The following is a 22,138-nucleotide window of genomic DNA, read 5'->3' as shown; positions in this document are numbered from 1 at the left end:
ATTGAAACTTTGGTTTATGAAAATGCTAATGCAGAATGTAAAAAGGTGATAAGGCCTTTAAAGGCAACATCAGCACCTATAGAAGAATGAATCAGAAATACAGTCAATATTGATTCTAATGATACCTGGATAGGAGCACTGCTTTCTAAAAATATGAAGAAAAATCAAACTATTAGGTGTGTTAGTTGCAGTAGACAAGGTCATCTGAAAAAAAAGAGTATAGGTAATGTGCTCCTAGAAATGATGCTTATTCTAGAAATAATTCAAACAGAAGGCCCCAGCCCTCTGGAGTATGCAGAAAGTGGGGCAAAGGCCAACATTGGACTAATGAATGTAGATCTACAAGGGATAGGCAGGGTTACCCTTTGCCATTGGGAAATGTCCTTTGGGGCCTTTCCAAGGCCTCAATATCAAATGTAGTTTAATCTTTACCTGCCAGCATTGGGAAAATTTTCCACAAAATGATTAATGGCCTGTTGTTAAAAAACATACTGAACTGGATGCCAGAACAGCTTTAGAAGATAAAACCAAATGTTCACAAGATATCATAAAGCAAATATTTTGGCAAACTTCTATAAATGACCAAAGGTAGAATTTGAATAAACAGCATAGAAATTGAGGGTTTAGTAGACACAGGTGTAGATGTAACAATAATTGCACTAATTATGGCATCCAGGTTGGCCTCTTCAGGAAGTAAATGTTCAGCTTTTAGGGCTGGAACTTTATCTCAAGTAAAACAAGCATGAGATGGGTTGAATGTATAGGGCCAGAAGGACAAATAGGAAAATTGAAACCAAATATGGCTAACATAGCAATGAATTTATGGGGACATGATTTACTGCAGCAATGGAAAACAGATTAACATTCCCCCAATCTCAGAAAAACACTATAAAATAAGGAATGTTTATGAGAGAAATATCAAAAGATACTATCAAGAACAGTAACAGACCATTCAAATCATAGATAAGCAGGGTATCACAGTTGTTGGTATTCCAAAGGTACCAACAGTCCTACCTTTAAAATGGCTGATTGACAAACCTGTTTGGGTGGAACAATGGCCTGTGACATCCAAATAATTACTTAGGCTAGTACAGGAGCAGTTAAATGCCCAACATATTGAAGAATCAACCAATCCTTGGAATTCTCCTATATTTGTTATTTAAAAAAATCAGGAAAAAGGAGAACGGTAAACACATCTAAGAACTGTTAAAAAGGTGATTCAGCCAATAGGCTGTGTTTGGAATTTCCCTGCCTTCTCTATTACCTGAAGGATTGAATATTATAGTTGAGTTACTGTTTCTTCACTATACTTTTACAAAAAGGATGAAAAATTTGCCTTCACAGTGCCTACTTATCATGATTCTCAACCCATTAAGAGATATCAATAGAAGATTCTCCCTTGAGGGATGTTAAATAGCCTAACCCTGTGCTAATGTTTTGTTAGACAGTCATTGGAAATAATTTGTGTACAATGTCCTCAATCTCTTGTGTGAATTCATTGTGCCAATAGCCTTTTGGGTACCAGCCCATAAGGGCATGGTCTGATGAGAGCTGATGAAAACCATGCTTGCTCTCTTGGATGGTGGTCAGAGTTCTATTCTCAGCTTCCGGTGCCCAAAGAGGACCACAGCTCTCTACCATTAATGTTTTTCCCAAATAAATACTTGGTATACTTTATTCTGGGCTATCATGGACCCTTGTTAATTACACCTACAATCTGTAATTTTTCATTATATAGAATATTTTACTAGCTGATTCAAATAAAGATACTTCAAAAAATGTTTGAAGAAGAAAATTTTGCCTTGGTGGGGATTACAAATTGCTTCTGAAAAAAAATAAAAAGGGGAGATTCTATTAATTACTTAGGATTTAAAATAGGTTTACAAAAAATTCAACCACAAAAGGTACGAATCAGGAGAGATCAATTTCAGAATCTTAATGACTTTCAAAAATCGTTGGGAGACATTGCCCATGTAGGGCCCACTATTAGAGTAACAAATAAAGAACTAAGTAATTTGTTTCAAACCTTAGAAGGTGACATGGACTTAAATAGTTCAAGAGAATTATCTGATGAAGCTGAGAGAAAGATGACTTTGGCGGAAAAGAAATTATAGGATGCTCATGTGGATCGTTTGAATCTGGAGCTTGACTGCATTCTGGTTATTTTACCTTCTACACATTTCCCTACAGGAATTTTAATGCAGAGGGAAGATAGTATCTTAAAATAGATATTTTTTTTATCACATAAACAGAGTAAAAAAATAAAACCTATTACATCTATTAGAAGTAATGCTCATTATGCAGACAATATACAAATTAAGACTGACAGCATATGTATCGAGTAAAATGGAACAGTTTTGGCTCAGCCTGCTCTTCCCACAGGGATTTGAATCCAAAGCTTGATCCTGCTAGACACATGACCTATCATTGTCCTAAACCCTAACTCCTGGACTATCCTTTCCAATCAGTGGAAAGCTGACCATATTTACAAACCCTTGATTTAGGCAGAGTGCTGTGGTCCTAGCTCCTGGCCATGGAAGACTTGCTTTGCAAAAACATCAATAAAATTGCAGCACAATGAGTGACACCATTAGTAGGACCTGCAATGTGAAGTTTCCAGAGCATATGACACCACTGTCCTATATCAAAGCCATTTCCTCCTGTAATAAACAATTCATATCAATGAGCTTTCCAAATCTGTCCTAAATGTTATCAGTTACCATAACAAAGATCTATGGTATAAAGGAAACATGCAATGCCATTTCTAGTAGCTTCAATTTATAAGTAACTATGTATTTAAATTAGTTATTAAAATGAGGAACAGACAGATTAGGGAGAAAGAATCAAGGAATATCAGCTACGAATAGGAGATTTCAGCTTGAAAAAAAAATTTGCTTTGGGACGAGTAGTTGGCCACAGTAGCGGCCCTCAACTCAACCAATCCTCCTTGCTTTCGCTTCATAAGCACTGAAATTACAGGCATGCAACACCACACTTGGTGAAATAGTTTTTAAACATCCAAATGTCAGCTCAGCATTGAAATTGCCTGGTAGAATAGACAGTCCCCATCCCTTGAATGTTAAGTTGCCTGCCTTGTGCATGTACAAAAGATCCTGGCTTAGGTCAGGTTAGTCCTTTCACACTGAACTGATTCCATGACTTGACTATGTTGGAACACTCCCTGAATTAAATCCATTTACTGTTTCTTAAGTGGGTCCTAACCATATTTCAGACTTTCGATTAAGTCTAAGCATGGAAAGGAACTTTGAGATATAATGGTGAGATTAGCTGGTTCAAATGCTGGATGGGAATGAACAAAGGCCAAACATTACAGAACATATTTAAGGAGAAATTTATGGATAGCATTTTATTTCTTAAGTCATGCTATTTTATTGTTATGACAAAATACAACATGAGTCAAATGTGGTAATACAATTTCTTTATTAAAAATAATTTACAGCATCAATAACATATACACAATTTCATTAACTGAACTTTACCTCCAATATATTTCTATACAATACTTAACATTATTGAACTTAAAACTGTTATGCTATTTTGTTGGCTTTAAATAACAATGATTTGTAGTTACTTAAGATATATATATATATATATATATGGTTTTATAGCCATGTATTATGCATAAAATTGATAAAACAAAAACAAAACAAAAAGATCACATCAGCACAGTCACAGTTCCCCTTGAAGGGGAAAAAAAAATTCCATTGAAAAAAGTCAAAGTCCACTTCCTTTCCCTGTTTTTTCCCCCAAATCAAATCTAGTATCATTATCCAGTATCTTAGTGTCTTCTCCCTAGACTCAAAAGCAAAAAGGAAGCCGGTTTTCAACCCCTGAAGAGTGTCAATTTTTCTCATCTCGTCACTTACCACTGAGAAGAGGAATGCACACTACATTGTTATCACATATGAAAATAACTGGCTCTGGCTTTACAACATCTAGTTCAATACCAGTAAAACCCACACAGTCTGGTGAAAGATACCTCTCATCCAAGTGCTAATACAGAGACAGGCACCTGCTGGAAGTCTTTCCTTCATTTGTACGAGCAGCACAACTAAGGCACACAACAGCATGGAACACAATGTTCTTGAGATTAAAATGCTGCTGTTGGTAACTGCACTATGTTCAAAATACTGATTGCTTTTTTGTGTTCACTTCCTTTCCCAAAAATTGGTAATGTTTAGAAAATAACACAAAAATACTAAAAATAGTCAAAATAAAGGAAGTAACACATTAAACACAGGCCATCACATTTTCGCATCATTTGGCTGGAGGCAGAATTATAAAATATACGCATTGAGACATGCGCTTAATTTCCTTCCCCCATTTAAAACCATGCTTATCAAGAGTTTAGTTCACTGTTTATAAGGAAGAGATCGAGAACCTTGACTTTGTTCCTGAAATACAATTTTTTACACCATTCCTGGAGGGTGGACTGGAAATGTAAATGTTTGATTCACAGCATCTTAGATGTTTATATCCACACCTTTAACTCAGATTATTGACAAAGTGTGCCTTCAAAATAAGACACCCCCCATATAAACATCCTGAATTATCATTTATTCAAAGCATGTACCAGTATTTTAATATTCAACTTGTAACTTCCCCATTCCTAACTCAGGATTCCACCAGATGAACACAGATGCACAGACAGAAGACACATGGCTTCTACCAGAACACAATATGATTTCAAAGTAGCAAAAAAACACTAATAACGAGACTTTGTTTTGTCAAATTCTAGTCCAACTAGATATACATACCTGAAAAAGACTTCAACAGACTGCATGACTGATTATGTGCAAAGTTCAGTTCCCAGTGCTCCTTACTCACTACTGGTTTGGTAGTTCCTGAATTTTAGCATAAAACAAGTACTTTTTGTTTTGTGCCATGCTCAAAACCAGATCAGATGAAGAAAACATTTTTAAAAAAATCATTGCACTTAATTAACATTTTGCTGCTAAGTTTAATTTCTTAATTAAAAAGAGGTATAGGGCCTTCTAAAAGTAATTACCAACCCTTTTAAAAACAATTTAAAACATGGACAAAGCATGTGATGTGGTGTAACAGATATAAATGCAACTAGGGGAACATATGATGTGCAGACAGCAATGATCGCCAAGTGTCTTATCCTCATGGTCAGTCTTGATTAAAAACAAACAAATCACAATGAAATGAACAGAGTGATGTATCCCAAATATTCAAATAGCAGTAAGTCAACTTAAAGGACTGTAAAAAAAAAAAAAAAACTTTAAAAATACTTTGGGTGTATAGCCAAATAATTTTGGGTAGATAACTTTTAAGTTTAGAGGAAATATAGAATTGATTCAAAGTTGTTTTCAGCATTCATAAAAGGAGTGTGGAATATCAGCTGGTAATACCTAATTGAGGTTACAGAAGTTACAGCATCATGTAAAATGAGTAAAATCTAGCCCAAATTAATACACCAGAATTTGGGGCTTGCCAGAGGGGTCACAGTGGCAAATTACTAAAAAATTAAAGAGCTGTATCATAGCATATATATTTGACCTAACACATGGTATCATACAATCATCTATATTTTGCAGTTTTTTATCTTCAGGCATGGAGTAAACTTTGGCTGGACTGATCAGAGGAACTGTGATCTGGGGCAGGTTCTAATCCTCAGACATATTGAGACTAAGGGTAAACCTGATTTATATTACAAATTGGGAATACCAACTGTGTCCAACTCAATTCTGGAAAGAAATACACTTAAAAATTCATTTATAAATTAGGGTCTAATCTGGATTCTTGTATTTCAACTTGCTATTCTTAAACCAACAAACAGCAATCCAAGTTTATAGGGCAAAACAAAACAAACAGCTTCAGAAAGGCTACTCATATGAATTTTCAACACAAGTTCAAATTCTATCTTTATTTACAAAATGTTCTGATAAAATATAACCCCCATACTTACAAGTCTCTTCCACAACACACTTCACACGTTGATTTTTAGCAATGTTAATAGCACCATTCGTATATTATTTAAGATCAAGATTTCATTTCAGTTACTACACTGATTCATACTCATTTGAGTTTACTGGAATTATCTGCAGCTCCATGGCAAGGGTTCCTGGCTCCAGCACAAAGGGCTTTGCAGTTACCAGTCACGAAAGACACCACGGTGAGTATACACTATGAGAACTTTCGAGCCACAAAGTTTAATAAGCCTCCATGTTTGTACAAAGTTATCTCCACATCATTTTCAAATGATGCAATCACGCGGAATTCTTTTCCAGTACTCGTCTTTAAACAAACAAAAAGATGTGTGAGCGTCAGAGCTTCATAGTGTTACTTGGTTAAGATCATTTGTATCCACATCCACTAACTACCTGATTTATTGCCTCACTTTCCCGGTTCTAATTCCTACATTTCATTGCCCCAAACCCTTCTGATATTTAAAAACATAAGACCCCTCCCAGAGAGCTAAGTGGAAAACCAGGTAGCTTGCTCTCTAATTCTAAAGAACTCTGCAATTCCACAGCATGATGCGGATGCTGCTTCCCTTAAGTCATTACTCACTATACACATTTACGAGACATAAGTGTCGACCACATACAATGTCTACTGTCCCTGACTTTCTTCCCTTAGTAATGAAGTCTTACTACAACACTGAGTGATGAACTTTTGCTTCTCTTCGGAATGGATTATTGCCTGGGTCAAATTTAGATCAAAACACCAACAGCTAAAAATCCAGCACAAGGAACTGAGCCTCAGTTCTCTATCAGGCATCTTTTTTCTAGACCAACCAAGCAGTTCCTTCTACCTTTCCTCAGACAAGAGCTCTATTAATAACACATATTAACAGGAGAGAGCTACAGCTAACATGCACTGACATTAGCATGCAATGAGAAACAGTTCTTACTCAACTAACAAAAGCCCATTTGAGCACAGAGTACACAATTGTGTATTTGGAAATCTTCAAGATACCTTCATATTTAATGTAATTCCAGGAGAGAGTTCTTCAGGAAATGATAAAGAAAATACTTCTCTACCAGAGAGACCCAAAGTGTCTGCATTTTCTCCAGGAAGGTACTCAAGTGGAGCGATGCCAATTCCAATCAAATGATCTTTGTGTATTTTTTCATAACTTTCAGCCAAAACAGCCTTTACACCCTGTAACAAATATGCATTTTATTTCCTCACTTTTATTTTCATTTATCACCATCATCATCTTTATTATGATTATTTCTGAGACAGATCTTGGTTTGTAGCCTAAACTGGATTCAAATTCATAGCAATCTCCCTGCTTTCTGGCCTGGGGTGCTAAATTTGCAAGATGTACAATCATGTCTGTTTTACAGGGAATATTTTAAAGAAAAAAAACAGATCTTTGGGCTTTGTTTTCTATAGTTATTTTTGATGGACTATACTATTACTGAGATTGTAGTTGTATATGGTATCTACAGAAATCTTTTCTAGATTCTTCTTTAAACAAAAACAACCGAAAACAAAGAAATCCTACAACACTCTTAAAGCTGAGTGGTGATGGCATACCCTTCAATCCCAGCAGTATGGAGGCAGACCTCTGAGTTCAAGACTAGCCTGATCTACAGAGACAGAGAGTTCCAGGACAACCAGGGCTACACAGAGAAACACTGTCTCAAAACACAAACAACCCCCCCCCCCAAAAAAAAACCCAGAAACAAAAATCCTTACATTGCTTTGACCACCAAAACAGCTCAAGGGTTAATTAACACTCTGACTCGAAGTAGAACTCTGGGGGCCTTTGGAGAGGTAGAAGGAGGTGGATCTGTGAGTCTCAGGCCAGCCAGAGCTACACAGAAAGATTCTGTCTTAAAAATAATAATAAAAAGGTAACTGACCTGTCAAATGAATAAACTAGAAATAAGACACTGCTATCAGCATTAAGGTCTGAGTCAGTCTGTGAACTGAGCCCATGAGTTTTGAGATCTAGAGGAGTGAGGACCCAGGAACACTGGAGAACTAATATGCAGTGAACTACAGCTCTACTCTGAGCTAATGTTTATTCTCTACACAAAGTGAGCTAGAGAGGCGGTTCTCAAGCTGTAGGTCATGACCTCTTTGGGGTTGAATGACCCTTTCACAGGGGTCTCATATCAGATATTAACATTACAATTCAGAACAGTAGCAAAATTACAGTTATAAAGTAGCAATGAAAATAATTTTATGGCTGGAGGATCACTACAACATGAGGAACTATATTAGATGGTTGCAGTGTTAGGAAAGTTGAGAAGCAGTAAGCTAGAGGTTCCAGGCTTAAAAATAAGGTTTCTTCACTTAAAAAAACAAACAAACAAACAAAAAACACTGTCTCAAAGTCTTTTAGGACATTTCCCCCACCCCCTTAATCATGCATTCTTCACCATCTTTGCCCCTCCAAAATTTGAACTGCACAAATGTGCTGTATACTTGTTCAAGTATTGCATGTTTACCTTGTACTTATACAAAAATATAACTAGTTCTGAGACAGGGTCTCTACATAGTCCTGGCTGTCCTAGAATTCACTTTGTAGATCAGGGTGTCCTCAAACTCACAGAGATCCTGCCACTGCCTCTGGAGTGCTTGGATTAAAGGCATGTGTTACCATGCCTAGCTCAAGAAAAAACATTTAAACAAAAACGAGGCACACTGGGATACTGGAGGGTGCATGTGACATGAGACAGGGATGACAGATGAATTGATAACACCAAACTGAAAACAGAGACGGTGCTAACCCATGCCTCCTGTGTAGGTCACTGTCCTGGAAGAAAATGATAGACTCACAGAAAATATAGACAGGTTTCTTACTTGGTTAAGGAGTGTGATATTTGTCTACCTGAGTCTCTTGACAGAAATGAAGTTAAAGAGAGGTATTAACACATAATTTTTTAAGACAGACTTCTCCTTTCTCTTTATTGCCCCCATGCAGATTTCCTTACATATAAAAAGATTTGAGGTTTTATCAAATTCAGAGTAGCAAAATAAAAGTAAAAATATATCATCTAAAATTATTGAAAAAATGTGAGATCCAAATAAGCATATAAAATTCAAATAAACCAAATAAACTTTGAAAATATGTTACCGAGAAAAGAAATATTAAAAATTCTTTTAAGTTTAAGAATATAAAATGATATTTTGCATATCACCATAGAACCTTCATCTGGCGATGGATGGAGATAGAGACAGAGACCCACACTGGAGCACTGCACTGAGCTCCCAAGGCCCAGATGAAGAACAGAAGGAGGGAGAACATGAGCAAGGAAGTCAGGACCGCGAGGGGTGCGTCCACCCATGGAGACGGTGGGACTGATCTAATGGGAGCTCACCAAGGCCAGCTGGACTAGGACTGAACGAGCATGAGATCAAACTGGACTCTCTGAATGTGGCTGACAATGAGGGCTCACTGAGAAGCCAATGATAATGACACCGGGTTTTGATTCTTCTGCATGTACTGGCTTTTTGGAAGCCTAGTCTGTTTGGATGCTCACCTTCCTAGACTTGGATGGAGTGGGGAGGGCCTTGGACTTCCCACAGGGCAGGGCACCCTGACTTCTCTTAGGACTGGAGAGGGAGGGAGGGGGAGTAGAAGGAATGGGAGGGAAATGGGAGGAGGTGTAAATTTTTAATTAAAAAAACAAGAATATAAAATTTGAGAATCAGTACCAGCAAATAGGGTCCTTTGGCAGCCCAGTCTCTTGAATTTCCTGAACCGTATTTTTTCCCTGCTAAGATTATCAGTGGGATACCTTCTTTCTGGTATAGTTCTGCAGCTTCAAATACATCAAGCTGTAGATTAAACAGACAGAAAAATATTTAATAGAGAAAATGATCCTGTGAGCAATGGCCAAGGCACTCTGTGTACACCCTTACCGTCTGTCCTGATGGAAAATGAATTGTTTTGGGAGCTGGCTTCCCAATAAACTTGTTAAAAAGCTTAATGTTGGCAAAGGTGCCTCTCGTCATCACAGCATCGTTTCCTCTTCGGGCTCCGTAAGAGTTGAACTCTCGAGGAGTAAGGCTACAAAAGTTTAAAAGACAGTTTTCATGCCAGACAGAAAATAAAACAACTGAGTTGTACAAAACTTTTAAAGGCTGTTGTCCACCTCCCAACCTTAAAATATCTCCAGTTAGTTTAAAACTTGAAAAGATCTCATGAGTTTACCACCAATCTACAAAACCACACAGTTTCTTAGGTAACTGCCTCCATTAATCTGAAGCAAATCTCAGATCTCATTTTCTTTTTAAAAGGCAAGGTCTTAGGTATGTAACCCAGGCTGATCTCAAACTTGGAATACTCTAGCCCAGCAAGCAGTTTTAGAATCTAGAACAAAACTATCTCAACAATCAACAACTGATTTTGATTAGCCTCTGATTTTATCTTTTATATAGAAGTATCAATGCTCTGAACTTGTACATTTGTTTTTTTCCAAGGCAGGGTTTCAGTGTGTAGCCCTGGCTGTCCTGGAACTTTCTCTGTGGACCAGGCTGGCTCAATCTCACAGAGATCTGCCTGCCTCTACCTCCCAAGTGCTAAAGGCATGCACCACCTCTACCTGGTTTTAAAAAACTTTTTACTTCAGGATATAGTGGTGTAGACTAGTGGTTCTCAACCTTCTTAATGCTGAGACCCTTTAATACAGCTCCTCTTATTGTGGTGACTCCCAACCACAAAATTATTTCTTTTGCTACTTTATAACTATAATTTTGCTACTATTATGAATCATACTATAAATATCTGTGTTTACTGGTGGTCTTAGGTGACCCCCATGAAAAGATTGTATGACCCCCAAAGTGGTCTGGACCCACAGGGTGAGAAGCACTGGTGTAGATTCTGGGTGTCATATTTTCAGGAAACTTTAAAGTGATGAGAACTGCTAGATTAGTAATACAAAACTATATATTTAAAAGAAGTGGTAACTGGCTTTCTTTGTGGAAGATACATCACCAGGATGGAAATCATAGTCAAAAAAATATTAGGAGGAGAGGGCAGCCAGATGGCTGAGTAGGTAAGGCACTCGCTGTGAAGCCTGACTAGAGTATGGGTTCCCAGGGCACAAGGAAGAGAACTGACTTGCACGTTTACACACAAATATATATTAAATAAAAATACAGTAAGAAATATTAGAAAAAACTTTGTAATAAAAGTTATATCATGAATCTGTCAAATAAAGCTTCATAGCTCCAATTTTTATAAAGCATTTCAATAAAAACCTTATCATTTGAATCTCTCAAGCAACAAATAATGTCTAAAAGCTAATCAATACAGCAAATAAATTTTCTATCTGACACCAAAATAGTTGTTCAGTGAGAGCAACTCCACATTATTTCTCATATAGAAATGAAACAATACCTTTCTAGTTTTAAATTTTATCTCTGCGGCTCAGTAGTTAAAATTGCTTGCTGTTCTTACAAAGACCTGAGTTCAGTTTCCAGAAGCCAAGTCAGGAAGCTCACAGCTGTAGTTTTCAACTCCAGCTCCAAGGGATTCAAAGTACCTTTTTCCTGACTCCACTGGCAATACATAAGTGGCTCAGGCACAAGCACGTGCACACGCACACACACACACACACACTACAGCTTTAAAAAAGTTAGCAATTCACATTTGATTCTGACAGTCTTTGTTACTGATACACGTCAATCCTAGCCTCACTACTCCATAGCTTACAGCCCCACAAAGCACGCATTTGTTACACTTTAATGATGGAAAGTTGTTTAGAACCAAAAGGTCAGGGTCCATTTGGTGAGTCAAACTAAGCTTGATTATTGCATCTAATCAGTTATGTCTTTAGACTATAAAGGCTTTGTTTGTCTGAATAAGGGCTCAATTAAAAACAGTGACTTCAATTTCTAACAGTATAAGGAAAGAGCTCCTGCTGAAGACAATGTGCTAACAATGAGATCCTTAAGATAGTATGTTATTTACAGGACATAGGAATAGGACCAAAAGAAGTCTCTTGCCGGGTGGTGGTGGCAGAGGCAGGCGGATCTCTGTGAGTTTGAGACCAGCCTGGTCTACAAGAGCTAGTTCCAGGACAGGCTCCAAAACCACAGAGAAACCCTGTCTCGAAAAACAAACAAACAAAAAAAGTCTCTTAATGACTGAGTAAGAAGGTAAAGCAACACAGGGGAACCATGGACACACATACCCTCTGTTTGTTAAATACTTAGCGGCAGCACTACTTCTAGCAATACTTCCAGCAGGTGATATGTGATCTGTAGTGACAGAGTCTCCCAAATACAGTAAGACATGGGCATTTTCAATAGGCTGGAGTATAGATGGCTCTTTGGTCTAAAAAGAGAAAATTCAAAACTCTGAACTCTTCTTTTAAACTGTAACAATCTCTAAAAGCTCGAGCAGTACACTAGTACTTACAAGTTTATCAAAGAATGAAGGGCATCTGATGTAAGTAGACTTCATGTCCCATGGAAACAGCACCGACTCTGGTGCTTCTAAGGAATTCCATCGTTTATTTCCCATCTGCAAATGAAGTTTGGATGAATGGATCAAAATAGGAAAAGAGACATTTTTGGACAGAATAAACAGACTTCCTTTAAAACTTTCAACTCACCAAATTTTCAGGAGCAATTTTGAGAGATAAGTTTCAATGTAAACAAATATAAATACTTCATAGAACTTCCCCATCCCCACTAAAAAACTGAAAAAGACATATATGTGTATGTATACTCACACTCTGCAAAAAATTTGTATGTATGGTATATCGTTAATCTTTAGAAATGTCACAAAAAAGGGTTTTTTTTTTGTATTTTGTTTTTTTTACTGTTTAAAAGGCAAGACTAACAGGTAGTCTTAGTATTTTTTTAAACTCCATTTCTCATCAATCTCCACTGCTACCTTTGGTTGAATGATTCATTCAACCAAAAGTTTTGACTATTTGACTTGAGCTTTCTGATTCTACATTCCTTATCAACTCTCTCTCAAAATAGTAGGTGGGTTAGAGACAACTCAGAGGTTAAGGGCACTGTCTGCTCTTCCAGAGGACCCAGCTTCAATTCCAAGCACCCACCTGGCAGCTCACAGCCATCTGTAACTCAGGTTCCAGGAGCTGAGAGCCCCATATTCTGGCCTTTACAAGCATCAGGCATCCACATGCTACACAAACATGTACACAGGCAAACACTCAGACTTTGTCTTCTGAGTGCTGGAATAAAAGGCCTGGTGTTTTTAATGGTACACGCGCACACACACATGCTTTAAAAAAATTCAGCCATAAAAAATGAATGTTCAAAATTTAAAGTTTTCATTCTGCTTAGAAAGCAAAGACACATAGCTCATGCCTATTATCCTAGCACTGAGGAGGCTGAGGATTGCTGAGCTCACAAGTTACTGTGGGCTATTAAGGAGTGGGTTCCCAGCTAGTATGAGTTAGTGAACCTTACTTCAAAATAAAGAACAAAACTAAAAACAAAGCCCCACAAGACTCTTACCTCTACCTTCTCTTTTAGAGCTCTAAACATGGACGAAACAACATGCTCTTCTTCGATCTGATGAACTTCTTCTCGACTAGGCCAAATGTCATGCAGGTAAATTTCCTTGCCCGTAGAGTCAGTACCTGCTCAAAATTTTAACATGGTATTCAGTATACATATTACAACAACACAAAAGCAACACTTCAAAGTACTTCTGTTTTTTCATAGACAAGTCACAGAAATCGAGAACTAATGACATGCACAGCTGAAGCTCTCCACATCAACATACGCATTAATAACAAGATGGATGGTGAATGGAGGTAACAAGCATTGCATGTTTTCTTTCATATCAAGACTCTGGTTTTAACAACTTCTGGGAGGAAGTACGCACAGAATACATATAAACACACAGATAATATATAGGAAAACACACCTAAAGGCTCTGTCTGGAAATCTATATTCACTGTGCCTGCTATGGCATAAGCCACCACTAAGGGTGGAGAGGCAAGATAATTGGCACGAACACAATCACAAAGTCGACCTTCAAAATTTTTGTTTCCAGATAAAACTCCACAGGTAACCAAATCACCCTGAAGGGAAAAACAAATATGCTTGATTCTGAGAGCCAGACAATCAAAAAACAAATCACTAAGCTTTAAGTGCACAACTATAAATCTTATAAATTCTAATGATTCTTTACACTACTAAAGAATTATTATAAAAATATAGAAGAAATTCTTTATATCAACTTAAGATCCATAAGTTACTCATTCCAAGAGTTGAAAGTATAAATATCAACACACACACCAATGCACACTTTCTGTAACTTACTAACAATATATAGTAAAAACTAGTTGGGGCAACTCTCAATGCTCATACCCCTGCTCTTCAGTGTGTCCTAATTCCTGTTTCTTTTACTTAGCACCTCTTTCTTAATCTTGGTGCTTAAGAAGTTATTAAGTATCTTTTTAAAATTAAACAAAAATAAAAAAGCACTTAGATGTGCTAATCCACATTTTACCTGTTTTACTGCACTCAAAACAGCTTCTGATAAAGGTGCTGTATTTCCCACACATGTTGAACATCCATAGCCAACTATGTCAAATCTGCATTTAAAAAGTGAAGCGTGATTGGAGAGCACATCATATTTGTAAAGAAAGGACAAGATTACTCAAAAATTACTTGGAGTAGAAGAATTACCATCAACACATTAATTTCACAACATTTGGAACATTCAAGCCTCACTGTTGCATGTTCTTTGTACTGAATGCAAATCTTAGAAGAGCCAACATATCTACAGCACCTGTACTAGATCCAAAGTATTTATCACACACCAGATAGCTCCTATAAGTATGCTGTGTTTCCACTTGAAAGGCATATTTAAAACTCTAAAGTGTCAATATGAACTCACTATAGCAGGTCCATCACAGGCCCGAAAGGGTAAGGAGGCCCTCTAGTAGAGTAACTTATTCAACTCTGAACCAACTAGACCTAAAAAAAAATACCTGACTCCAATTCCAACATAAGATTACAAACATAATCCTGAGTTACTTTAGTTGCTGTTCTAGAAGCAAAATAAAGAAATCTAAAATTTATGAGGCTTTGAAAAGAACCCATAATTTACATAAGAATATTATGTTCTAAAATTAGACTACTGTCAATTTCTTTATAGAAGAAACATAAAAATTAAGTTTAAGGTTCACAGACAAATTATCCAACATATCGTAGACCTAATAACTTTGTAAAATCTAAATTAAAGTAATCTGTTCAATTTTTTTTTTTTTTTTGAGACAGGGTTTCTCTGCGTAGCTCTGGCCATCCTGGAACTCGATCTGTAGACCAGGCTGGCCTCAAACTCAGAGATCTGCCTGTCTCTGCTTCACAAGCGCTGAGATTAAAGGTGTGTTCCAACCACCGCCCAGAGACAATCTTTTAATTAAATCAATGCAACTTGTATTATTTTACTCTTTTCTGAACTGCAGATGACTCATGAGAATTAGGTATTTCTCACTGTGACTTGGTTTCCCCTGTCCTGACTTCCAAGTGTCTTGCTCATGACATATTTGCAATGAACATCTGAGTGGCAGGCATGAGACTGTGATAATGGCAAGGTAAAGAGTGAAGCGCTCTAGACGGGCCTGAGCATGGCAAACATGGCACCGAGGTTTTGCCTTTCATCTTTCCCTCTCTCCCTTGCTAAACACCGTTAAACTACACTCTAAAACCTAGAACCCAAGATCCGTTCCCTTTATAATGGCCACTGGCTCATTCTAAACACCAAAGTCTAACAATCAAAATTCATTATTTGTCCAGTACATCTAATCAGGACTTAACAGCTCACCCAAGCACAGACTCCCCCTTTTTCTCCTTAAAAACTCACTTTTGCAATAAAATAAAATTAAATTAAAAAAAAAAATGCTTGCTTACTCCTGCTTGCAGTCTGCCTTTGCAGCCTTACCCCCACCACTTGCCCCTCCAGATAATAAATCTTTAGTGCTGATGACTTGTCTGGATGGGTCCTGTGCTGACTTAAGGGGGCCATCTTCTCTTACAACAAGTAATATATATATATATTGGTTTTTTCGAGACAGGGTTTCTCTGTGGTTTTGAAGCCTGTCCTGGAACTAGCACTTGTAGACCAGGTTGGTCTCAAACTCACAGAGATCTGCCTGCCTCTGCCTCCCAAGTGCTGGGATTAAAGGCGTGCGCCACCACCGCCCGGCAACAAGTAATATTTTTTTGTCTTTATCTTCTCTTGTTGTTTCTTAAACACATTTAATACCTGGTGAACACCAACAGTAAATGTAACTTACCCCAGCTTGCTAAGATAGGGTAGCACTCCACTTGAACTGAGGTAATGCGTAACCATCCCACCGCCTGGAGATAAACTAGTTCTTATATAAGGTTTAACTCGTAAGCCAGTTTCAACAGCCTTCTTAGCCAAAAGACCTGTAAAATCAACAAACAATGACTAAGACAATATACCCTTTCCTCCTTCACATTAGAATAAAAACCAAGAAAAGGGTGTGATTACTCTCAGACTACAATTTATAGTAAAATCTCAAACTCATAAACTTTCTATCATTACTACTGTACATTTTAATCACTGAAACAGAACTGAAATTTTTAGTAGCTAAAATAGTCACCACGTTGTTAAGTTATCAGGATGGGCAGACACCTTGGCATCACAAAAATTTAAAAAAAAAAAAAACAATGTTCACATACAGCAATTGACTGAATCAAAACTGCCATAATCATAGTAAATAAAGAGCAATTTAATATCGATTATACATAGTTGTACAGACATTAAGAATTGTCACTGTAAGCCGGGCGGTGGTGGCGTATGCCTGTAATCCCAGCACTCAGGAGGCAAAGGCAGGCGGATCTCTGAGTTTGAGGCTAGCCTGGTCTACAGAGCTAATTCCAGGACAGGCCCCAAAGCTATACAGAGAAACCTTATCTTTGGGGGCGGAAGATGACTGTCACTGTGTATACAAACTGACATTAATTGCTAATGATCCCTCACTAGCATAACTTTGAGTGGGATCAAGTATACTGTGATATTATGTGGTAGGAAAAAGTCCAAGCAATACCTGTGGTACTTCTAAATTTACTAAAGACAGATACAATTTAAAATTAGTAGATATGTAAACTACCGTTTTCAAAAGCTACCTTTTGTGTAATAAAAACACTATACATCAAACTCAAGGTCCTAACAACTTAATTAAAAATTTCAGTGCCTCTAATGTGGAAAACAAATATGGATACATCATCTAAGGAAGAGAAATAAATTTAACAGAAAAACAAACAGTAATTCACAAGAGAGAATAATTGTGGTCATAAATACCAACCTACCTGCAGCAAGCATGACAGATGGATTACAATTATTGGTACAACTGATAACTGCAGCAATGACCACGGATCCATGGGACAGCTTATACTCACTTCCATCATAATGAATAGAGACAGTGTCACTTTGTTTTTCTGCTGCAACTTGGAAACCTTTAAATCCAACCTGTAAATTTGCATGTAGATATTACTGACTTTGCAGAGGAAAGAGTGACAGAGAACACAGTGTGGACACCTGACACCTCAGCGTTTAACAGTTGAAATTCTACTATGACTCAGAAAGTCTACACCACTCAGAAGTGCAACTCATCTTAAGACGATCTGAATAGTTACAAGAGGAGCCTAGTGATGTTCAGAAGCAACACTTTTATATCAAGTGACTGCAGCCAACCTCTCAGAGCCAGTTCCCTATTCATTCCTGTTTACAGGCGTTCCCGAAACATGGTAGAAACCCTTCCTATTCTAAAGATCTGCACCAAAGGACTCAAGTGTGTGAGTGCAGAAGAGAGGAACAAGATTTGCTAAGTTAGTAAGTACTGAAGCTGCCCAACTGGAACACATCAATTCATCAGAGAAATTTCTTCTGAATGAGTTTAATATATTCCAAATAAAAGTAAAGAAACTATAAAACAAGGCGTGGGAGACAAGGCCAACTCTGGCTTTTCCTAATAAAACAGAGCAAGACATAAGACCAAATATGTAACTCTCAAGACAAAAAATAGAAACCCCCAAAGCCAGGTTATTCAGTTTTTGTTTTTTGTCAGATTCTATGAGAATAATTACAGTGTGGTGACGTCTTCCTAGCACTGATGCCGCCCAACAAAATGTCCTTCACTGATGGAGATGGTCAGACTGTGCTGACAGACTCAAGGCAGGCCACATGTAGCTGACTGATGGTGAAAGGTGACTACTGTGACTAAGAAGTATAACTTTATACACTTTTGATTACTTCCAATAAATATAATCCAAACTCCGACCCTCAGAATGGAGTTGAAGAATAAGCTCGATGAATGACTGACAGAAGAAAAAAGAGGTTGTTGGCATATGCTATAATGTACACTGAATATGAAATAGTCCCAAATCCTGATGGTCCTTTACTACTTAGCACAGCATAAAAGTAACAATAAGTAACTTACCTTTTCATTTAAGCAAGCCTGAAAATCACTTTTCATATCTGTTATAGCAACTCTATCCTGAGGCCTCTTTGGACCACTGACAGATGCAACTATTGAATTCAGATTAATCTGTATCACCTGGGAAAAGAGAGATTGTAGGGACAGAGATCAGAATTTCTAAGTAGAGATATAAAAACAAACGCTACTTTTTAAAATAGATGAGTACATTTACATTTTTCTTAACACAGCTTATGAAAATCACGGTTCCTCAAATGTCTTTTTTTCTCCTACAGATATAAATAGTGTCAAAGGGGCTGGGGATGCAGCTCAGTTGTTGGAGGGCTTGTCTTAGCATGCGTAAGGCCCTGGAATCCACCTGAGGACCACACGGGATCAGACTTGATGGTGCACTGTCTGTAATCCCAGCACTCCAAAGGCAGAGATAGGATGATCCTAAATTCAAAGTCATCTTCCTATATAACGAACCAGCCTGGGCTACATAAGACTGTCCTAAAAGAACAATAAAACCAAAACCCACTGTCACAGCGGATGCCTGCATAATATTGAAGCAGAAGCTCTGCTAATCACCAACTCACTGCTTCTGAGTTCTGACTCCACTCGTGCCTTACTCTGAGATCACAAAGTTAATGGTGAGTAAACATTGCCCCCAGTCACCTCACATGTGATGGCTGGTCAACAGAATGTGTGCAGAACCAAAGCACAGAAAGGTTTTCTTTCTCTCCAGTTCTAGATGACCTTGCTGCCAGGTTCCTATGAGTAGGCTTCTATTACTTGGTTAAAAATCATTAGTTTTGTTAACATCTCAGCTGCACCCAGTTACCTAGCTACTAAGTACTTAGAAATAGGATTCAAATGGAAGTGGTTATGCACAAACACTCATCCTTCTTATTACTCCTAGGAAAGTTACTTTCATATACCTGAGAATATTCAGGTTCTGAAGAAGTCTCATCATTTCGAAACAATTTCACAGCTTTAAGGTATTTTTCCATTGACTCAAGTTTGGTTTTGTCAAAACCTAAAAGAGAGAACAATAAAATAAGATGTAGTAAAGAATCCTAAGACCCTAAAGATAGGATGTGAAACTACACTGGTGGGCAGGGGCCACTTACTTACCTGTTTACTTGACCTTGTCTTCTGCTCTACTTACCAGAGTCCAGACTGCATGAGGGAACCACATGGCACACTACATGACACATATGAACGGATGGGCTGACAACCCTCCCTGAGCCCACAGCTAACATTCATGTAAGTAAAGTCTTCAGGAGTCCAGGCCTCAGCTTGTGAACTGGGCAGCTGAGGCCCTAGACACAAAGCAGCAAGTTCTTCCTGCTGTGCCTTGTCTGAACTCCTTGACCCACTAAAACCATGAGGCAATAAATGATTATTGCTAAGTTTGTTTTTGAGTGGCCAGGACCCCGTGGCATAAGACAAGTGCTCTACCAGAACCAAACAGCCTGACCATTGTTTTGTAAGCCACAAAATTTTTTTTTAAATTTTTTTTTTTTTTTTTTTTTTTTTGGTTTTTCGAGACAGGGTTTCTCTGTGGCTTTGGAGCCTGTCCTGGAACTAGCTCTGTAGACCAGGCTGGTCTCGAACTCACAGAGATCCACCTGCCTCTGCCTCCCGAGTGCTGGGATTAAAGGCGTGCGCCACCAACGCCCGGCATTTTTATTTATTTAGTATACAATGTTCTGTCAGTATTCCTACAGGCCAGAAGAGGGCGCCAGACCTCATTACAGATGGTTGTGAGCCACCATGCGGTGCTGGGAATTGAACTCAGGACCTTTGGAAGAGCAGGCAGTGCTCTTAACCACTGAGCCATCTCTCCAGCCCCTGTAAGCCACAAAATTTTAGGCTTTGTTTGTTTGTTTTTTTAACTATTTAGCAAACAAACAAAACAGTAGTGTCCTACCTCAGATTAGTAAGTGAATAATGAGGTAAGCAGAGCTGGGGTGCAATAAGACAGTTCAACACTAACAAGGGTCAAGGGAAATGTGCTTATAAGGAACACACCTGAGAGTAGGGTACCATCTTTCTCAAAAAAAGCATTGCTTTTCTTGTGAATGCTCTACCATCAAATCCTGATGAAAAAGTTTTGCACTTTCCAGAAAACCCTCTTTTCAAGGGCCTGTTGATCCACTCACTGTATCATTCTGAAGGTAGCTTCTATAGTCATCAGGGTGACCAAACACCCTCGTCAATCAAGCTTCACAAAGATCTTGAACCTGAAACCCTACCCTACTTCACACTCGAAAACTCTAGTCTGGTTGCTCCTCTACTAAATATAGATAGCAAGGTTGTTGTTTGTGAGGCAAAGGTGAAGTGAGCATCAATGTTTAAGTACTTCCTTTACCATGTTGTCTGTGGCTCATAAGGAACTAGGGTTTGAGGACTCTAGAGGTATCTGTTGAGATTTGAGTGTTACTGTTTCAAAACAGGACAGTTTCATAAACATTCACTTGCACATATGACTGTAATTTGTTATAAAGTATTGTCAAGCAGCTATTTTGCAAATACAATCATCTTATATTCTCTTACCTGTATGTTCTAAATGTCGTAGTGTCACATTGTCAACAGGGAAAAAGCTGAGGATAGCACCATATTCTGGACACATGTTTGCTATAGTAGTTCGATCAACGATAGATAATTGTGAAACTCCACTTCCAAAAAACTCAACGAACTTTCCAGCCACTCCTACTTGCCTGAGGTGCTTTTAGGGATATACAGAAACAACACATTATCAGCAATGATAAAATCAGCATGGATTTCTAACCAATACTAATGATAAGGTCTTTTATCGTATGGAACAAACTCATTTCAGTTTACTGGTATTTTAAGATAAGCAGTAAATAGAAGAGTGATCTGTGTTTAAAAAAAAAAATGAGCTGGGTATGGTGGCCAGCCACACCTTTAATCCCAGCTCTTGGGAGGCAGGGGCAGGTGGATCTCAACAACAGCCAGAGCTACATGGTGAAACATTGTTTCAAAAACATAAAAAAAAAATCCCTAAATGCTCAGAAAAACAATTTTAATATTAATGTCTCTGAAATCAGAGATATCTTAGACTCCTCAGGATGCCTACATAACTGCCAAGCACTTTTTCTTCATAACAGTACATAAAACAATGGTGTTCTAACCACTGCTGGCATCCTATAAAGTTTATGAAATAATAATATACTTACGAGAGACACCATATAGTGGACTTAAAACTGTATGCTGCTATGCAAAATTCTTCAAATTATTAGTATTGGATCAAATATTTACAGCAACAGTATTATAAGTAAATTCATTTTGGTCAGATTTAACATATGATTTAAAACTGAATTCCTCCAAAAATTATTCTTCATTACTACCAAGTAACTAAAACAACTTCTAATCTTAGTTTGCTTTTATTATTTATTTTCTTTTTACTTTACAAGTGTGGACACTTTTGCCTGAATGTATGTTTATGAACCACATTTATGCCCTCTGACTGCAGAAGCTAGAAGAGGGTGTTGGATCTCCTGTAACTGGATTCTAGGTCCCTGATCTCAGTTTTAAAGATAAAAAGAAAAATTAGGGGAGCTGAAGAGATGGCTCAGTGGTTAAGAGTATGTACTTCTCTTCCAGAAGATCTGAGTGTGGCTCCCAGCACCCACATTAGGTAGCTCACAATGGTCTTTTTTTTTTTTGTTTTTCGAGACAGGGTTTCTCTGTAGCTTTGGAGCCTGTCCTGGAACTCCCTT

The 22,138-nt window shown here is 37.8% G+C and overlaps 1 protein-coding gene across 1 annotated transcript in view; it reads right to left on the bottom strand.

Annotated features, from left to right (window-relative positions):
- Window positions 1–3,434: 3,434 nt before the first annotated feature.
- Window positions 3,435–22,138, bottom strand: part of Ireb2 (iron responsive element binding protein 2) — a 41,911-nt gene continuing 23,207 nt past the window's right edge. The window contains exons 9-22 of the mRNA XM_005347380.2: window positions 20,952–21,123; window positions 19,331–19,428; window positions 18,414–18,530; window positions 17,284–17,443; window positions 16,242–16,377; window positions 14,450–14,534; window positions 13,862–14,018; window positions 13,447–13,571; window positions 12,374–12,478; window positions 12,147–12,289; window positions 9,871–10,018; window positions 9,664–9,786; window positions 6,967–7,152; window positions 3,435–6,282 (exon numbers count right to left, since the gene is read on the bottom strand). Coding sequence (XP_005347437.1) covers window positions 6,172–6,282; window positions 6,967–7,152; window positions 9,664–9,786; window positions 9,871–10,018; window positions 12,147–12,289; window positions 12,374–12,478; window positions 13,447–13,571; window positions 13,862–14,018; window positions 14,450–14,534; window positions 16,242–16,377; window positions 17,284–17,443; window positions 18,414–18,530; window positions 19,331–19,428; window positions 20,952–21,123 — 1,866 coding nt within the window. The 3' untranslated portion in view covers window positions 3,435–6,171. The remainder of the gene's footprint in view (window positions 6,283–6,966; window positions 7,153–9,663; window positions 9,787–9,870; window positions 10,019–12,146; window positions 12,290–12,373; window positions 12,479–13,446; window positions 13,572–13,861; window positions 14,019–14,449; window positions 14,535–16,241; window positions 16,378–17,283; window positions 17,444–18,413; window positions 18,531–19,330; window positions 19,429–20,951; window positions 21,124–22,138) is intronic.

The sequence above is a fragment of the Microtus ochrogaster genome, chromosome 5 (genome assembly GCF_000317375.1).
Source record: "Microtus ochrogaster isolate Prairie Vole_2 chromosome 5, MicOch1.0, whole genome shotgun sequence".
NCBI lineage: Eukaryota > Metazoa > Chordata > Mammalia > Rodentia > Cricetidae > Microtus > Microtus ochrogaster.
The sequence above is the reverse complement of the archived record's forward strand: the minus strand, read 5'-3'. Positions and strand labels throughout refer to the sequence as shown.